Source organism: Euprymna scolopes, chromosome 18 (genome assembly GCF_053919585.1).
Source record: "Euprymna scolopes isolate OS-2025 chromosome 18, ASM5391958v1, whole genome shotgun sequence".
In the NCBI taxonomy this organism is placed as follows: Eukaryota; Metazoa; Mollusca; class Cephalopoda; order Sepiida; family Sepiolidae; genus Euprymna; species Euprymna scolopes.
The window spans coordinates 980,105-999,823 of NC_136499.1; the positions used below are offsets into that span (position 1 = coordinate 980,105).

At 35.7% G+C, this 19,719-nt stretch overlaps 1 protein-coding gene across 2 annotated transcripts in view; it reads left to right on the plus strand.

Annotated features, from left to right (window-relative positions):
* Positions 1–19,719, plus strand: part of LOC145297480 (chymotrypsin-like elastase family member 2A) — a 75,849-nt gene that overhangs the window by 24,327 nt on the left and 31,803 nt on the right. For both annotated transcript variants that reach the window (XM_080143350.1, XM_080143351.1), the window contains exons 4-6: positions 5,685–5,824; positions 14,588–14,740; positions 19,042–19,205. In XM_080143350.1, coding sequence (XP_079999476.1) covers positions 5,685–5,824; positions 14,588–14,740; positions 19,042–19,205 — 457 coding nt within the window. The remainder of the gene's footprint in view (positions 1–5,684; positions 5,825–14,587; positions 14,741–19,041; positions 19,206–19,719) is intronic.

Sequence of the window (19,719 nt, forward strand, 5' to 3'; positions counted from 1 at the left end):
TGTGCTTAATCGTCATTAGTCCTTTCATGTTCAGCAATGAATGAAGTTTAATAGTATTTTACGTAACTAACCTATACTGTTATCAAGACTTTCCAAAGTCAGAAAAAATGGTATTTAAGTTAAAAAATCTACTTTCGACTAGAAAAGTTTAATTTATTATTATTGTACTGTGTTATTAAGCATATAATTGCATATCTAGCTACAATTTATTATTTGTTTTAAAAATTAAGGAGTCCGATTTAGATGACCGTTAATATAACATATTTTAAAATAATCCTTTTTAAATATACATCTGCAAAAAGGAAAAAGCACATAATAATAATATGAGTTATTTAACTACATCCGGGTAGATGCAGATAGATTTTATATCAGGTTGTTCGATGAATTATCCAATATTTCACAAAAATAGACGTATGTTCTTTAGTGACCTGCAGTTATGTTTAAAAATGTTCGATTTGTGTAGTTGAACTACTGATTGTTGAAAATTGATGTAGACATTATAAAAAAAAATTGCTTTGCATATATTTTCTGTTTTAGTGTTAGAAAGATTAATCAAAATCGGAATCGGAATCGGGAATCGAGAAAATCATAAATTTTAGAGATATCGGAATCAGTATCACTATCGGAAAAATTTGTGCATATTTTCTTATGCCAAAAACCATGATTTTTATTGTTTTATTTGGTTTGTTTCTATTTAAAACTTTAAATTTAAACAACCATACTGTACCTCAATATATAAATTTTAAAAAGGTGAAAAAGAAAATAAAACCAAATTTTAAACGGATACTTATCCACAGGGAGGTGAAAAAAACATGGCGACGGATTGAGGCTGCAAAATATACACAAAAGAGATCACGTGAGATATGCAAATGTGGCAAAACATAAAGTGTATAAAAGGACGGATGAGAAAGAGTTCAGTGAGTGGAACTTCTGTGCAAACGACTGATAAAAAGATGTTTTCTTTGTTGTTGAGAGACAGAGAGAACACATCTAACTATTTTCGCGAATTACTATTTTGCGTACTGAAGAAATATGGAGAGGATTATGAAAGTGAGCAGCAATATGGTGAAGACGTTCAGTGGAGAAGGCGGTTTAATAGTTTGGTTGCAAAATTTCAGAAAATTTACGACCTTGCAAGTTTTACACCCTTGTTTTTGGAAAGAAGTGCCTTAGTTCTGTATCTCTATTTAACAGAGCAGGATCAACGGGGTGTACAGATAGAGGCTAAATCAAAGGCGGCATTTACTGAAGGAACTTTCTCTGCATCAGACAAAACTGTGGTGGTTTCAGTGGTCCGCTAACGCAGTTGATGTATATGCAATCAATGAATAAACATTGGCTGAATTATAAAAATTCGAGAGAACGGGACGAGAGCAGATCGTAAGATTCACAATTGTAAATGGTTTCCGGGAAAATATTTCCGCGGCACTACAGCGGTTATCGAGTATGAACAAGGTGCCAATTAGCGAACTAATTTCAACTGCGAGGGTGCTCATGACGATACAAACTCCGAAAGTAGCACCAGTTGCGAAACCAGAACCGAAAAAAGACTTAAACGGGTTGATGAAGAACCAAGGAAAAACAAACCGCTACCATTTTAAGGATCTTCACCTAGTGCAGGATTATAACGAACTATGCTTGATAACGTTATTGATGTAGCGAACCGCGGCACTACGAAAGATACTGCCCACAAAAAAAAAAAAAAACGAAAACGGGGCAACCGATGCGTCAGCGGGTACCACTTTACATTAGCAATCGTGCAAAATGAATCACTGCTAATATTAGGAGTGTTAATAAATGGCATAAGAGTGCAGGCCATCATTGATAATGGCTGTACTGCCACGTTAATTCGATTTTTTGCAAGTGATTCTAGGGGTATAAATACTATGAAAGCAGTAGATGGACAGAATGCTGCATGCAAAGGAATGAGCACTGGATTATTGGAAATATGTGGACGATTGTTAAGTACCGAGGTAATTGTAATGAAAATAATGGTCGACTGTGTTGATATCAGTGGGGATAGATATTATTCGCCAACTTGGAGGAGTTATTATCGACGAAAATAGGTCACATTAAGATCAGAGGAAGGAATTGTGCTATAAGCACACATAAACCGATCGAATAAAGGAAAATATCAATGTGAAGTGATGGGTAAGGACTTCAATGCGAAAGTTGATGGAATGAAGTGGACTGTTACATAGAAACGGACTTCAATATTAAAAAATAACGGTAATTGTTATTATACAAACACACTGAAGAACACGCGTTCAATTGAAAGTTAAGTGTAACGTTTGTGCCGTATCACAAAATTAAGACCAACATACTGACCAAGGTAAAAAGTTGGCTTAACCAAAAAGAACTATTATGACAGCGTGCTGTGTCGAACAAGATGAAATAAAAGAATTGCACGAGCCTCACTATTTAGGAGTAATAAGAACGCTTTATCTAGTGCGGAAGGTCCACTCGGAGGTAACAAAGGATAGTGAACATGACATAGTCCGATCGATGTCAGTCAATTGGCCCACCACCAACCATTCCTGAACCAGAGTAAGTTCAAGTGACCACTGATTGGACGCGGTTACCCATTGACGTCACACACTATAAATGAGGAATATATCTATATATGCTTCATGGGTTTTTACGGTAATCTGAATGGTAACATAATAAAACAACGACTCTATATCTAAATATTTAGTTATTTAAAATAAATCGCCATTAGAATCAGTAATATTATCATAATCGGGACTTTGAAACAGAATCGGTAATTGTATCGGAATCGAAGAAATATTGGAATCTTCCTATCGAGAGCGAGATCAAATATGCGCTGCTGTACAACTCATGCTCTCTACCAATCCAAGTAATGACAACAGAACCATTGTCAGCACTCTCAAAATGCAAATCTGGACAGTTCAACGCTTGAGGGCACGGCTCAATGAAGTTTCCGGCCACGGTTTTGGTCTTTACTGTGGTTTCAAGTGAGGGCAACATGCCACTTCACATCTGTAAAGTCAATACCAAAGTGTATCTGGATGTCTGAAGAGTGTGGTGATTTCTGGCAATGCTCTCAATGTAATTGTTCCGACTCATGTTTCCTGTGAACGTTAGGCCGAAGAGTTTAAATAATGTAATTTCAGATAAAGAATCTTTGGCCAGTGCTATTGTTGGTAGAGAAGGTTTATTGTAGTTATTGAAAGAAACAAGTTTAGTATTGGCAGCATTGAATGTGACCACCCGTTTTTGTCCTCATTCTACTGCAGATTGGAGGTCATCCTCTAGTGTTTTTGCCATTTCTTTAAATATGTGTTCATTTATTTCCTGTTGTGTCTGTTATAGAGCGTAGTGTCATCAACATATATACCCATCTCAGAGACAGTTTTTTCAGGGAGGTCATTTATGAATATTAGAAATAATAGACGTCCAAGGATAGATCCCTGAGGCACTCCCGCATTTATATTATATTGTTTAGATGTACGACCATCGAGGACAACCTGGATTTTCTCTTATCTAAGAAGGATTTAATTATGTTTAGTATTCTACCAGTGATACCGTATGATCTGATTTTCCTGAGAAAACCTTCATGCCATAACCTGTCAAAAGCCTTAGATATATCTAGAGCTACCGCTCTGCCCTCCCTCGCTTTGTCCAGTAAATGGTATATACGTTCATAGATTACAGTTAGAATGTCTGCTGTGAAACGGGCTTTCCTAAATCTATATTGTTGGTCGGTCAGAAGTTTAACATCTGTAAGGTGATGGCCTAGAGCTTCGTTTATTATGGACTCAAATATTTTGGCGAAAAGTGGGAGGAGGCTAATGGGGTGGTAATCTACTAGGTTAGCTATTTCGCCAGAATTGTTGAAAACTGGTACCACAGAAGCAGTTTTCCAGCAGGCAGGAACGCAAGATTCATTAAGGCATTTACATATGTTAAGGCCTAAAACTTCACCGTTTGTTCATTTTCACCAGGATTTTACGTCCCCTGAGGACTTTTGGGATTAAGAGGGGGGAGCAAATGCTGAACTTAGTCATTTTTTATGATTCCTTCCGTGTGCACTCACGGGGGCCATGTATGCTTCAGTTGTTTTTTATTTTATTTATTTTGGGTTTGATTCAAGTTATTTCAATTTATTTATTTTCAGGTCAAAATGGAATGTCAAGTTGAAAACAAATGTGCACATTCGACACCTTCTGTTTTAATTTAATCAAGGTTTAAATACTGCAAAAACTGCCCGCTCTCATGTCGCAAACATGACAAAAGAAGCTATTCAAACACACGGCTGAGCGATACTGCCAAATCTGTTATATTCGCCAGATCTGGCACCAACAGATTTTCACTTTTCAGTCACTTTCAAATGCTATGCGTAGAGTTTCGTTTAAGTGAAATACAGAATTGACAGTTTAGTTGGATGAATTTTTTGAGTAAAAATCAAATGATTTCTACCGTAAAGGTATTGAGAATTTTGTTGAACGTTAACAAAAGTTGAAAACACGAATGGAGACTACATTATTGATTGAATAATTGTTAGTTCTTATTTTACTTTAAAACATGTAGATTCAGAAAACGGCAAAATATTAGTTGCCAACCTTATACGGGTGGAACGATAAACTTGTCGTTCTAAATAAAACAACACTAAAATTTTACTTTAAAACTTTTATTGAAAAAATCAAGTCAGGTAATTTGATTATGTAGTAAAGCTGACATCTATCCAATGTAGCCGCCTTCAGCCTCAATCACAGCCTCGATACAGGTCTGGAACTGGGAGCATACCTTTTCTAGAAGCGCCGTCGGAAGCTCGGCGAATACTCGGCGGATGGCGGCGATCAGGCTGGCTTTGGTGTTGAGGGAGGTCATCTTGGTGATTTTCTGGACACATGCCCAAACGAAGTAGTTCGCATCAATTTTTTTAATAAGTACAAAAGTGTCAATTTTAACGATATTAACCCGAAAGGCATCCCAGCGGGAGCAACCGGAGTTTCCCCGGAAAATCCGTTCTGTTACTTTTTTACTCATATCATGTTTAATGTTTGTGCAAAATTTCAAGAAAATTCCAAGACATAGTTATTGAGAAAAGTGCGAACGAACACACAGACAAACGGACGAACAGACAAACGGACGAACGGATAAGGGTGAAGTAAAAGCCCCCCCCCTTTGTCCAGGGATCAAAAATGAATTTTCAAAACAATACATTAAAAAACGGCAAGAATTTGTTGCTAATCCAATATGTAATTTTCGAATGCGCTGCAACTTTCGCGTTGATAAGCACTGACTTATTAAGAAAAAAGTGTAAAAATCATGATGCTAGAATAAGATCCACTGCTCATGTCGTGGAAAATAATTTATGCAATTTTTGAATGGAAATTTTATTCCCTATCAAATGCGTTATTGTCTTTTGAACTTTGAATTTTACTAGTTATTAAAGAGTCAATATTGTCTGAATATTTCTCCGTATATTATCATGTATTTTTCTGTCTTACCTCTCGATTATTTTACTTATTGTACTTTTCTTTAAACATTGAAGCGGTAATACATTGGGCATTAGAAAAACCAAAACATAAACTTATTTAGATACAATGAAAGTAGTAGTCAATAATGTGCTATAGTTATAGGATCATTTTTAGGTTTATTAGAGTCCTACGACCTTTCAGTTTTATCATATAACAAATATTTTCATCATTTTTCAACAGCCCTATGTTTGACCACGATAACAATCTGACCAACAACACATACTGGTACGCTATCGTCGGAGAGTACAACTTAGCCGTCAAGGAGAAGACAGAAATAAAGGTTGACATTGCTAAAATCATCGTCCATGAAAACTTTACATGTAAGTTAATATGAAGTTATTTTTTATGCTAAATATAGTTGCGCCAGGAATTAAAAAAGGACAATGTATGATTTTAACATTTCTGTACGGATCGTCCTTCCATAGATTTAAATAGATTATAAGTATGTATTCCAGACCTTCATCTACGATTTTTAAAAGATGCTATATCTTTGACCTATGAACTTTTGAGCTTAGAATTATTTGCATACTAGCAGACTGACCTGACGTTGCCCGGAATTGAATGATAACGAATGTTTCACACTCCCATACTTTTATTGACATCGAAATAATTTAAATCGGTTATTTTCAATAGAATCGATTGATTGCCTGCTCTAATTCGGGACCTGTTGCAGTGCACCAGGAGAAAGCTCACATGTTTCTTGTAGTTACTTAGTTCGCAATACATTGTAGTCTGCATTGCACAGTACAGGACAAACTGTTGATTTTATAAAATTATTTTTATATATAATGACTTGAATTTAAATCTAAAATGCAAAAATTAAATCTCATGATTCAATTGTGTTTTAAACAAAAACGTTCATTTCCAACACGCCCCTTTCATATAAAAGAACCGACTTGTTTATATGTAAAGATTATGTGGTAAACTTCTCAAATGCACTTGTGATACTAGGCTATGTAAGATATTAACTGTGGTCAAAACCGCCTCTTCTTTATTTCATTGTATTATTTCGATTATTGATTATCGATACTTATCGAAGTCATTCCGATACAAAACCTATCTAAGAACACTGAAAAGGACATAAGGTATCTTCGTGTAAAATGTTATAAAAACAGGTCCAGCTGTTTTCGAGTCAATAAGAAACGAACTCACACACACAGACAAAATTTCTTTTATATAATAGTAGAATTTGTTAACAGTCCACAGAATAAAAACTTGAAGTTATTTCCATTTCTAATATAATAACATTATTCAATAACTCATATAATACGTATGACACACAGACACAAATATTTCTAATATACAATTATAGATATATGCTAGTAATATTATAAAAGGAGATATTATCATTTTGTAATCGGTAACTGGAAGATAATAGTATGTATATTAGTGTATGAAGCAGTTACGAAGGGTGCCGGGGACAATAGTTATAAGGTGTATATATAGTCCCGGTGATAGTTGGAGCGACAAGAGGAGTGAAGATTAAGAGAGAAAAATAGGAACTATTTCGTCAAAAGATGTTGCGATTGTGATTATGATACTCCTAGGATGCAATGTAGGATTTTATTATAACGACCTATGCGTCTAAAATAGCGGATTTTATTATAACGATCTTTGTGTCTAAAATGGCGTTCAAAAGTTACATATGATAGTGGCTAATAATCTAGAAATAATACATCTGTGTGTGGCATATGTTGGTGCAAACCTTTGGTATTTTGCTCCAGAGGAAAATTTCTGCAATGATTTTATTATATAGTAGATTATTACCGACATGGATTTTTTTAGAAGCCGATTTAAAGTTATTTTCTCTGTTGTTTTATCAGTATAAATAAAGTGAAACTAAATTGAAACGGTGTGTGTTCTCGGCTTTCGCCAGAACGTCCAGAAAGCAATCAGTTTTTGATCAATGACCACTGCGGTGGAAACCGTCATATCAGACAATTACTTTCATTTGGACACCCCAATTTTTTCTGGGGAGTTGGTTTTCAACCCAACATCTTGGAGAAACAAAACTCAAACAAACTTGTTTGACTTAATTCACTTTTTAGTTAAGGCATCACGCTTTTTTTAGCTTTCGCCTCAAGGATTCAAGTTCGAGCCTACATACGTCCCTCTCTCAAACTGTTTTTGGTTTTTAAAAACCCGGGAACCGCATCACGTTCGTTTTTTTCCGATCTTATTTTAGAAGTTTTAACATTGTTTTTTTTTATAATATTTAAACGGGATTATTACTTCTCTTTTTTGTATTTTACCCCCCCCCCCCTCCAGCTCTAAACACCCGGGCAACGCCGGGTACCCCCGCTAGTCTATAATATAAATCTCACCTGTCTGTTTAAATGTATGTATGTATGTCTGCCTAAAAGTTTTGACATAGGTGTCGGATTTTCATGAGATTGATATCGTTCTTAAGCTTGATCCTTTCCACGACAAATATCGAAAAATTAGCTAAAAACATTAATTGCTTCACCCTCAACTAGGCACTTTTCTACAGGGAGGGATCGCTTTATTTTCGAAAATCATCGCCTATTTTCGATTGTCTAACCCTAATTTAAACCATCGTCACTTTTGGTTTGGCGATGGACGCCACAGCAAACATGTCACGTTTTTTATCACATTCTTTTCCTCCTTGGCAGTACAGGTTTGAGCCTGTCTGCCTACTACGATTTTTTTTTGCTAAACACACACCTCTAAACACGCCGGGCACCCAGGCTAGTCTACATAGATAAAAGGCAAAATGTCTGTACACATTTTATGCATGTCCGACAAAGATTTTTTTCGTCGTGCTTCTCGGGGGGGGGATGCTACTACGTCTTAGAACTATTTATATATCCCCTAGATCATAATATCTACGATTTGCGATCTTCGTGTCTAGATTTATTTTGGTCGACATTTATAAAATTTGTTCTATTTCGCTCTGTCACATGTTTGTTTGCCTTTTTAGTATAAATAAAGTGAAACTAATCTGAAGCGAACGTGTGCTTCTCGGCCTCGTGCCGGGAACGCCCAGAAAGCAATCAGCTTTTGAGTAATGCGGGGAACCCCTTATATAAGACAATTGCTATTCAATTTAGACAATCCCCTTTTTATGGGGAGCTGGTTTCCTCCCCCAACATCTTGGGTAGACAAAACCAGTCAAAGTTGGGTAAGCAAACCTAAAAATCTTCCTCTCAGTAAAAGTTAACTGTGGTATTTCTAATTTACTTCATTAAATACGCGCACCTGTCAATTTAGTTTTTAACCCTCTTTCTGTTACTCTCCCTTGCGAGCCGAGCAACCTACCAAAACCTTCTTTTTTTATCCCCCCCCAATAACCATGTTTCATGATAAAGGGCTGTCCCTTTTTCATGTAAGTAAAAAAATAGGGAATTAGTTAAATGTAAATATGAAATAGGATAGTCAAGGATTCGAACTTGCAAAGCTAGATTTGGAATTGAAAATTCCAATCACAAGTTAAAATAAATACAGAATGTTATTGAAATTAGGAATCGCAATTGTTTAGCTCACACAAAATAGTTAGATATCTGTTTATTGGAAAAAGAATGTAATAATGAAATTTGTTTCTGTGAAAATTAAAATAAGGAATTTAATCGTCAATTGAAATTGTAAACATATTTTGTAAAGAGGTTATTTGAAAAATAGGTTACTGAACTCGGGGTCATGTCAAGTTTGGCAACGTGACGCATGTCTTCCAACGTTCTTTATGAGCACATGTTTAATCATGCGATGACGTTACGAGTTCTCAATATAGGTAGAGTTTTAGATGCAGTATGGGAGAAGAGGAGAAGAGTCGGGGAGAGGGAGCCGAGAGAGAGAGAGAGAGAGAGAGAGAGAAAGAGAGAGGTAAGAGACGACTGCTGACGTCAAACCTTAGAAGCGAAAGGTTAGAGAAGAAAAAGCATGTAAAGAAACTTTGAATTCCTCAAGCGAAATCATGGACCGGTCATGAAATAAAGGACGTCATCATCTTTGTGTATCTGCGTCTTCGTGTTGTGATTCAACAGAAAAGGTATTGTCCATTTATATTATAAGAACTTTGTGAAAATCATCATCTCAAAAATAAGTAAGAAATATATGTGTCACTAGTTATAGAAACACTCCCATTCATATAAGAACTGTCAAACATATAAATGCCAAACGCACAAACTCTCGGTCTATCTATCTATATATCAAATCTGCTCTCATTGTGTAGTAACATGTACACTGTCTATTCTATATATAAGAACTGTCTATCTCTCTCTCATTATATGTATCCTGTCTCTCATATATACAGAACTGCCTGTCTCTTTATATATACCTGTCTATATCTCACCAATGTCTCCATCTCCCAACAATATGAACACTCATAAGACTGTCTCTAGATATCACACTAAGAATTTCTAATACTAACATGAACAAAAATACAAATATATACGCAAATATATATATATATATATATATATATATATATATATATATATATATATATATATATATATACGCCATCATAATAATTCCACCAGTATATAACATATACGAATATTTGGTGTAAATAATATATATATATATATATATATATATATATATATATATATATATATATAGATAGATAGATAGATAGATAGATAGATAGATAAATAGAGAGAGAGAGAGAGAGAGCGAAAGAGAGAGAGAGAGTAATCTAAGTTAATAAATGGGACATTATGAATTTTGTCAAATATATATTTTAAAATATAGTCCGTAATAGGGACACATTATTTTTGAAAATGTTTACATTTAGGAAGTGAATACATAGAAAGATATTTTTAATTAATTATTTTTAACACCCGATTATTATGAACTTTTACATACGAGGTTCCTTCCAAAAGTAAAACCTGCTATTGTTTTTAATTAAAAAAATTGATGAGTTACAATGACAGAAATGGTACCATTAAAACGAGTGATTTTCCTGATGGAGAATTTATTTTTCTATATAGTCACCACCATTGTCAATCTACTTTAATCAGCATGATGTATCTCTGCTTCTGATACGCGCCCATGACAATGGTTGCTTTCTAAGAATCTCATCCTTTTCATATCTGCAACAGAGAGATTAAAATTCCGACCATTAATGCATAAGTTCAGTTATCATAACAGTATAAATTGCAATCCTGTCTGATTCAATGGAGCGAAATTAAAAAAAAAATAGGAGATATTTCTTTTGGAACGCCCCTCTCGATAATCTCATCTAAAAAAAGTACATTTTTATAAGCTTTAACATTTCGTATAAGCGCTCAGTCAAAATAGCTACCGCCATACCTAAAAAAAATTATACAACGTTTAGGAGACAAGATTTGTTTGATATCAAAGTTTGAGTTATATTGTCATACATTTTATATCCTTAGTAACATCATAAACTATATAATTTATCATTCTGACTTATGGAATATGGATTCTCAGCAAATGATTTTTAATATGGTACATTATTATTATTTTTTGTAAACTCTACCATCCATAATGTTTCCATTGAAACCTGTTACAACAAACAAAATGATTTGCAATAACTGTTGATTAAACAACCCAATTAAACAAAAGATATAAAACAATTACTAACTAATAAGTTACTGGGGAGTTTCAGGGGAAATCTTTTTCATTCTTTATAACATTTCGTTATATTATACGGTATCATTACAAATGTCAAGCAGATAAAACAGTTATATGTCGAAGATAGCATTCGAAATGAGCAAGAAAAGATTATTGAAATGGGAAAATAAGAAATATAAAAAGTAAATAAAGTATAACTGAACAAGAAAGAAGAAATATTGCTGGAGTGAAAATGATAAATTTTGACATATTGCACATTATTAAATGCACCCGCATGTAACGCTTATTATTCGCTTAAGTGTCACTTTTAGTGGATGCCACAATATCTATCTGCGAACAGAATTATCAGAGATGGGAGATGTGAGTTGAAGCATCAGATAGAATTAAAACTCCGTAAACAAACCACTCAAACAATACAAGTCTCGCTTTTAACGAGGGAAGACTAAAGGTTTCAGAGTCTCTCCGTTGAAAGCATTGCAAGTGGGATGTGTCCAATAATGATAAATAAAGCAATAATGATATAATGAATAATCTAATCTGGTTATTACCGCGATTATTTGTCCTTTGCGTCGCTCATTGCATAAGAGTAACTTAAGAAATTAAGAAGTAAATAATTTTAGTTATGTAGTCTCTCCCTTCTAAGTTTATTCTCTCTAATAAAACCTTGAAAATCTCAACGAATGTATTTCGTCTACCATTCATGCAGGAAAAGTTTATTAGTGTTAGACGAAGCGATCGAAAATCGCGAGTCGACACAATAACCCATAAAATAGCGACGATGCAATAAACATAAAAGCAGCGCGTAAACACGCGCATTTATGTATAAAGACTTGATTTGGTTTCGAGATAGTTCGTAGTAAAATGTAATATTCGTTGCTGTTAAAGATAAACCGGTCAGCATTTTATTTTTCTATTCTAGAACCAGTAGTAACTATATTATACGGTTTTCTTTTTTTTACATGGAGGTCACCACTTATCAAGGCCGGGAGGCCACTCATGGATAAGGGTTATTGCGTGTACAGTAATCAATGAGATAGTATTGTAGTAATCATTAGTATTGAAGATTTCATAGAGTGTCTTACTTAAGAGGTCGGCTTGTCAAGAATTTATTTATGTTGGACTTGAAGACATCCAAGCTGTAGTCAGGTGGGAAACAGGCAAACGGAAGAGAGTTCCACAATCGTGCACTTCTGAGAAAGAAGCTCTGCTATGGTATCTACGTTTGGATTTAGGCACAGATAAAGAGTGGGAAAAATTATTGGCAGTAGTTTCAGCCAGACGGGTGTTTCTCGTGAAAGATTAGCGAGGGAGGACCAGAGATTGGAGCTCAAACGCGAACTTGCCATGAAAATAACGATAACACAAAGACAGGCTCGCAACGTCTCTTCTGTGGGAGAGAGGCTGTAGGGAAGAGAAAAGGGCATCCCCAACTAAGCCACGAAGTCTATTTTGTACTCTGTCAATGTAGGATAGGCTGTTTTTAGCAGCTCCTGCCCAGATGTGGCAGCAGTACTCCATCCTTGGACGTACTTGGCTTTTATATAGATAGATAATTGCATCAGTAGTGAGATATCTTCTGGAGCGGTAGAAGGATCCCACCATTTTCCTTGCGTCCTTGGCAACAGACCTGATGTACGTGTTCCATTTCAGATTAGGAGTAAAAGTTAAATCCAGAAGCTTGTCAAAACACGGAGCCTCCCCAAGACAAGAGCCATCCATTTCAATTGATGCTAGATGGGGATCAGAGCGTTGATAATGTAAAGATAGAAGCTTTGTTTTAGATGCATTAAAAGTAACCAGCCACCTCTTCCCCCATTGTACCACGCGCTCAAGATCAGAGGAGAGAGAATCAGAGAGAACTTTGTCATTTACGGCCTTTGATGTATTGCCATAGATAGTCGTGTCATCAGCATAGATGTCAACGAATGATTTAAGTATGTGTTTTGGGAGATCATTGATGTAGATTAGAAAGAGAGTTGGGCCCAGGATGGACCCCTAAGGGACTCCAGCATTAATATTGTGCGCCTCTGATTTCTGCCCATCAACCACTACTCTTATGAGCCTATCAGAGATATATGATTTAATGATTGAGAAAACATTTCCAGTGATACCATAGCTGTAAATCTTGTGAAGTAGGCCTTTATGCCATACCTTATCGAAGGCCTTCGATATGTCAAGAGCAATTGCCTTGGAAAGGAAGCCTTTGTCAAGAGATTCACTAATCCTATGAAATATAACCGTTAGCACATCATGTCACTAAGAAGGTTATTTCTGCTGAGGTGGTTGACTACTTCTTTATTTAATATGAATTCCAACAACTTACTCATGACACACAGGAGACTTATTGGTCTGTACTAAGAGGGAGATGGCTTTTCACCTGAGTTCTTAAATACAGGGCATACTGATGAGGGTTTTCAGGGTGTTGGAAAGCACTTCTCTTTAAGGCAACGCTTAAACAGTTTTGTAAGTATGGGGGCAAGTTCTGGTTGGAGCTTTTTCAGCACTATAACTGGAATGCCGTCAGGGTCAGTTCCTTTACTGGAATCAAGGTTCTTGATTAGCTTGGCGACCTCACGCACAAATATTTATATGTTGCATAGCGTGTTTTCTATTATAGGAGGAAATATGAGGAGTTGATGGCCTTCGTTGCATAGGGTAGAATTAGCTGCAAAGTTCTTGGCAAATAGTTTGGCTTTGTTTGATGCTGACGAGATGACCCCAGGTCCATTGATGATGGTTGAGATAGAATGCACGCTTCTGTTCAGGATCCTGTTTGCTATTTGCCAAAACTGGTGGAAACCAAGCCGCTGCTCAGCTACTTTGGATTTAACGGACTAAGCATATAGCTCTCTTGCATTTTTTATTACTCTTTTACAGTGGTTGCTGGCAGTCCTGAAAGCAGCTTTAGTCTCAGTACATCTATTACGTTGGTAGCTATGGAAAAGCAATTTCTGTGCGCGATGGCAGCAGCACATTCTGGGGAGAACCATAGCTGGCTGTTACGTTTTTGTTCGATTTTTTTTTGATGGTATGAATTTTTTGGATGGTATACAGTGTATAATGTATGTCATGAATGGATATATTTAATCTTGTTGAGTGGAAAGAAATTCAATAGTATCTATGATTAATCTCTAGGCGCCTGTTATTTATGATTCGAGTTTAAATCATTTTATGATGACAAGGTTTCGCGTCATGAATTGCCAGGTGTAATCTATAGTATCATTCTCTAGCTAGTATACCGAATACAGAACAGTAAGAAACTTTTTTTACGCACTGCAAGTGTGATTTCCAATGTTTTCATAAATCAGCAAGTATCAATGGACAATCAAAGTAATGTACCGAGTTATTTTAGATTAAAAAATTCTCTTAAATACATTATTTAATACCATAGTAGTTTCTCCTATACTAAAATAAACACAACATTATACAATATATATATTGTTTACTTATGTGTATGTATAATATGAATAATTCTTTTCGACGTTTCTTACATTGTTGAGATATACATTTGCCTTCCTTTGTAGTTGCGCCGATTCTAGCTCACGACATCGCCTTATTAAAGTTAGCAAAACCGATAAAAGAAACGCAGTTCATCAAGTTTATTTGTTTGGACAAGGAGAACATGATTGCCCCAGGCGACATATGTACAGTGGCTGGTTGGGGATTGCATTCGTACGGTAAGTCAGTTTATTTAGGGTGAAGAGCACATCAAGTATAAAGTTGGCGCTTGTAAAACCTCATTTTCACAAATGAAAATGACTTTACAACATGTTAGATACATACTTTTTGGCTCCTGTTAACATGAGAATCGCTTTTTTTGGTATAAAATGCAAGTTTTTAATTTTAGTTATGAAAAGAATGCTTGTATTTTTTACTTAAATTTATGGAAACACAGATTGAGACCTGAAATGCTTTTGTCACACAAACGTCGTTTTCTTCATCGCGAGTATTCCTATCTTTCAGGCTCTCTTTTCTTTCTGACACCTAAAATTAATGTTAAATTCATGTTCAATAAGGTTTTGGTTCCGTCATCCAACGACATCTCTGTCATTAATTGTTATATAATGCGACCCTACTATAGCAGGCGAGTACCGTTAACTAGTGTAAATCTAGGTAGTGTGTCATAAAAGTACATTTTCAATACAGACGACGATGAGCGAAATATATTCAGACGCCTAGCGAAGTCAGGAATTAAGAGCCAAGAGTTAAATATCTATCACAAAAAGCTAGCGCAGATGTTTGAATCACGTGTTAATCTAATTCTAATGTGAAACGGTGTTTTTCAGTCAGTTTTAGTCCTGAGAAGCGAGAGAACTGGGGATGTCTTGAAGATGTAACATACAGATAGGTAAGACTCTCCCCTCAATATGACAAAAACGTAACGTCTAGTGGAGAGTACTTGGCGATACGCTTCCGAACCACTGCGTTTTGACCCCCCCCCAAATCTCAACTATATCGCAAACAGAAGAAGACTTATGGGCTTCTACTTTTACTTCTGTATGAAAAAAATCCCTTGCAGGAAAGTATGAAGAGACGATAAGTGACAGCGAGTCGGCCCAGTAAGAGTTGACTCTACCAAACTCCTCCGCTAATTTTGGGTATAAACACTTGAAATTTTACATATAGGTTCCTTACACATGGATCTAACTTAATAACATGATTTGCGCCCAAAACAATAAATGTTAAGGGGTCATAATAGGGGTCAAAGTATAAAAAAATTGAACTCTACGGTCTCTATCAAATTACTCAGACAATTTCTGGTCTAAACATTTGAAATTTTACATAAAGTGTATTCAGAGATAGGGCAAGCTTTTTAATCAGTTTGGGTCGAAACTTTGAGCTATAAATAGATAAATCTATGTATGTATGTTTGTTTGCATGTCTGCCTGAAACTTTCGACAAAGACGACGGATTTTCACAAGATCAGTATCGTTTTGAAGCTCGACCTTTCAGACAACAAATACCGAAAAATTGGCTAAGAACATTAATTTCTTCACCCCAACTGGGCACTTTTCTACAGCGTGGGGTATCTTTTTTCGCCGATATTTTCGAAAGTCATCATCTCTTTTCGATTGTCTAGCCTTAATACGTCATTGCGGCTTGACGGTGGTCGTAACAGCAAAGACGTCGCGTTCTTTTCCTCCTTCGCAGTACGGGTTCGAGTCTTCCTTTCTATTACCACTTTTTTTTGCTCAACACACACCTCCAAACACCTGGGCAACGCCGGGCACCCATGCTAGTTATTTAGAAAGTTGTTCTTAAAAACCATTCAGGATAAAGATTGGGGAGGTGGAAAAACAAGATAAAACGCACGAAACTTGCCAGAGAACTGAAAAGATTATGGAACTTATTACTTATGTAATACAAAAAAAAAAAAAAACTGTTGGAGACGCCCCTCCAGGGGATTAATGGACTATCTCATGATGTCACTTCCGTTGGTGACATCACTTCCGGTATCGAGTACCGCTGCCCGGCAGTCTGAGATTGCTACGCGACGAAGCCGGTCGTGTGCAAACGCCTACCGTTGAGGAATGGTATTCCCAACCGGTCTTTGCTTGTAATTTATGTGAATACATGTTCCTTTCTAAAAATCCCGTGTTCCTTTCGTTTATTACCATTCAACCCCATAATAGTAAGTTTGTCGTTAGGCACGAATCGTGTTTGTAACAGTTCAAACCTTTCTCGGACCCCACGCCGTTCGCCACTGTCGGAAAGGAACAAAAAAAATAATCCCGACTCGGCTTTTCTTGCAAGGCGTTTATTACCGTTTTTCTTTCCCCAGTCTCGACGCCAGCTTAAAAGTCTCCCGCTACTACATATCCATTTCACCTGGTTGGGTCTGTTTCTGTCGACTGCTGAGCACAGCTAGTCCATTCATTCTCGCCTTTATTTTACACGTCCATTTTTTTTAGCCAACTTTTTTCTTTTCTCGACCAAATGATGTCCTGTTTTTCCTTTTCTTGTCACACCACATTGCGCACACTTCCTAATTTGCATATATGCCTTTTATTCCGGATGCTGCTGCTAATATCCTCGCAACCAACTATTCTTTCCCACGCGCTCTGTTACACTATGAACAGTCCCGAAAACATAAAAACAGACTAGAAGAAAGAATCGAAGGGAAACTGAGATTATACAACAAACTGAAATGATAGAACACAGCTTAAATCTTAAATAAAATCGTCGAATGCGGAAACCAATCAACATACACTAAGAACGATAACCACCCATAGGAATGCTGCAATAGAAATAAAATAAAAATAGTACATGAATAGGATGCAACTAAAACTTCAAGAAAGTCCATAAACTGAATCAATCGCCGCCAAAAATAGATAAAAATAAAACAATGTGATGGAATAGATATCGGTTGATACCACACACCATAGTCCTTAATGATTAATTAATGATGGAGAAGGGAGAGCAGCACTATTTAATCTTTTACTGGAAAGATGCTGAGAGTACTGGGGCACTGTAGTGTTGTAAGTAAATGAAAACGTAAAACCAGACGTCTTTCCAAGGCTTTATTGAAAGCCCCGTTTATAACAGGGAGTTTACTAATAATAAAAAAGTAAAAAGCCTCATTATTTTTAGGTATGCCGGAAGAATATATCAAATTAATTTATTGATTTTCGAATGACATCAAACTAAAATTAATTGTTTACTCGTTGGAATCCAAACATTCATATTAGTGATTAAATAAATAATAGTTTATATGGTGATTATAAAACTAGAATTACGATGTTTGCACATAAAGGTATTAAATCCCACTTTATAACTCCACTAATGCCATGTTAGCTGCATAGCTTTTTTACACCTGCTTGCCAGAGTATGAAGGCATGCCAATTCTGATTAACATGATTCACAATTATTTTCAAATTTAGAAAGGTCGAAAAGTAAGCATCCGTGGATCATATTTTCAATCTATAAATAATTGTTGCAAATGACCCATCTTTTAATAGATGATGTTGATGATGATAATGATCGCCATCATTATCGTCATGGTGATGATAATGTGTTGGACGCCTTTTAGAAATTAACTTCAAAACCAACATATTTCTGGTAGGTCATTATTTATCCTTTCTCGCAAATATACTATTATCATTTTCTTTCTATATTGTCCTTGACTTTGCCTTGCACACATATCTTGCTATGTCTGCTGTTTTATATCTATTAACCCAAGCAATCTTATCCATTCGTTCAATGTGACCAAACCAAGGAAAACTTCTGTTCTACGCACACATATTCATACTATTCGGATGTAATATTTCTCTAACATGATCTAAGCTTATTTAAAGACTCATATTAAACTCCATTGTATAGTTCTCTTATCATTACTCTGCAAGCAACACATACCTTTAACCCTAAATGGGCAGGTTTCATTCCATACATTATCTCATTGCGCAAATAGGTTTGATAGATTCTTCTCATGTTCGAAGTGGTAATACTATGCTAGTTTGTAATGACAGAAGTTAACTGAACTTATTCCATCAACTCCTAACTTTTATAATCACACAGCTCTTCTGTGTACTTCAATAATAAAGCAACTTCTGGAACACCTCAATATATTTGCTATTCAGATGTACTTTCCTTACATCCGAGTTCTCATCCATCTTTATAGTCTGACATTTCTTGCATATTAATTAGTAAATCATCTTTCAAATTTACTTACAATTCAAATGCTTACATGTACTACAAAACATTGACACTTTCGATAAACCTAACAGGTACAATTAGCTTTTTACAGGGAGATTTCTAACGCTATAACCACAATGTTGTACAAGGCAGTACTAAATTCGATAAATTTTAAAACTTCTACGTTACAAATTACAAAGTATTTCTGAATTGAAATTGAAGTTTCAAGACACATGGTCATTAGTAGTTATCCCAATTTTTAGTTGCTAGGAAAAAGAATGGTGTAATATGCAACTATCTTTGAATTAAAAAAATATTAATATGAACTGTATTTTTATAATTACAGAAGGAAACGCCTCTCGTTATCCTTACGAGACAACATTAACTGTTTTATCAAAAGATGACTGCGAAAAAAAACTCAGAAAACTTGAGAAACCATATCGTGTATTCTACTCGAATTACGAACTAAATTTTTGTGCTGACTCTAATGAGTTAAGAGATGCATGCAACGTAAGTATCTATAATCAAATCTACACTACGTGTCAAATTATTAACGAGATAACATATTTCATTTACCAGTTTCAGAAACTTACCGGTAGTTTCGTATCAAAAGCTTCGGAAACTTTGGCAATACTGAGCTGCGCGTAATGTGGAATTTTCGTACTGTTCCGCGCAATGTAAACAACTTGCCATCGTACTTGCTGAATCTGCGGTATTTGAGGTTTGTAAAATTATTAACAAGGCAGTTTGTTACGTCAATAAAATGGGTCGTAAATATAATTTGAGTAGTTCTGATAAAAGTACTATTACAGAACAGCTAGCAAAAGGTAAAACTACCCTTGAAATATCGAAAATGATAGGAATGTACTGTCGAACTGTGAAGAACTTTGTCAAGGACCCTACAAAGGTACGTAAGAGAGCTGATAAAGGTAAATTTAGAGTTGCTTCACGCCGTTCTCTACTCCAAATTAAACGTGAAGTTGTTAAGAACCCTGGACAGACAAGTCGAGAAGTCTTTGACACA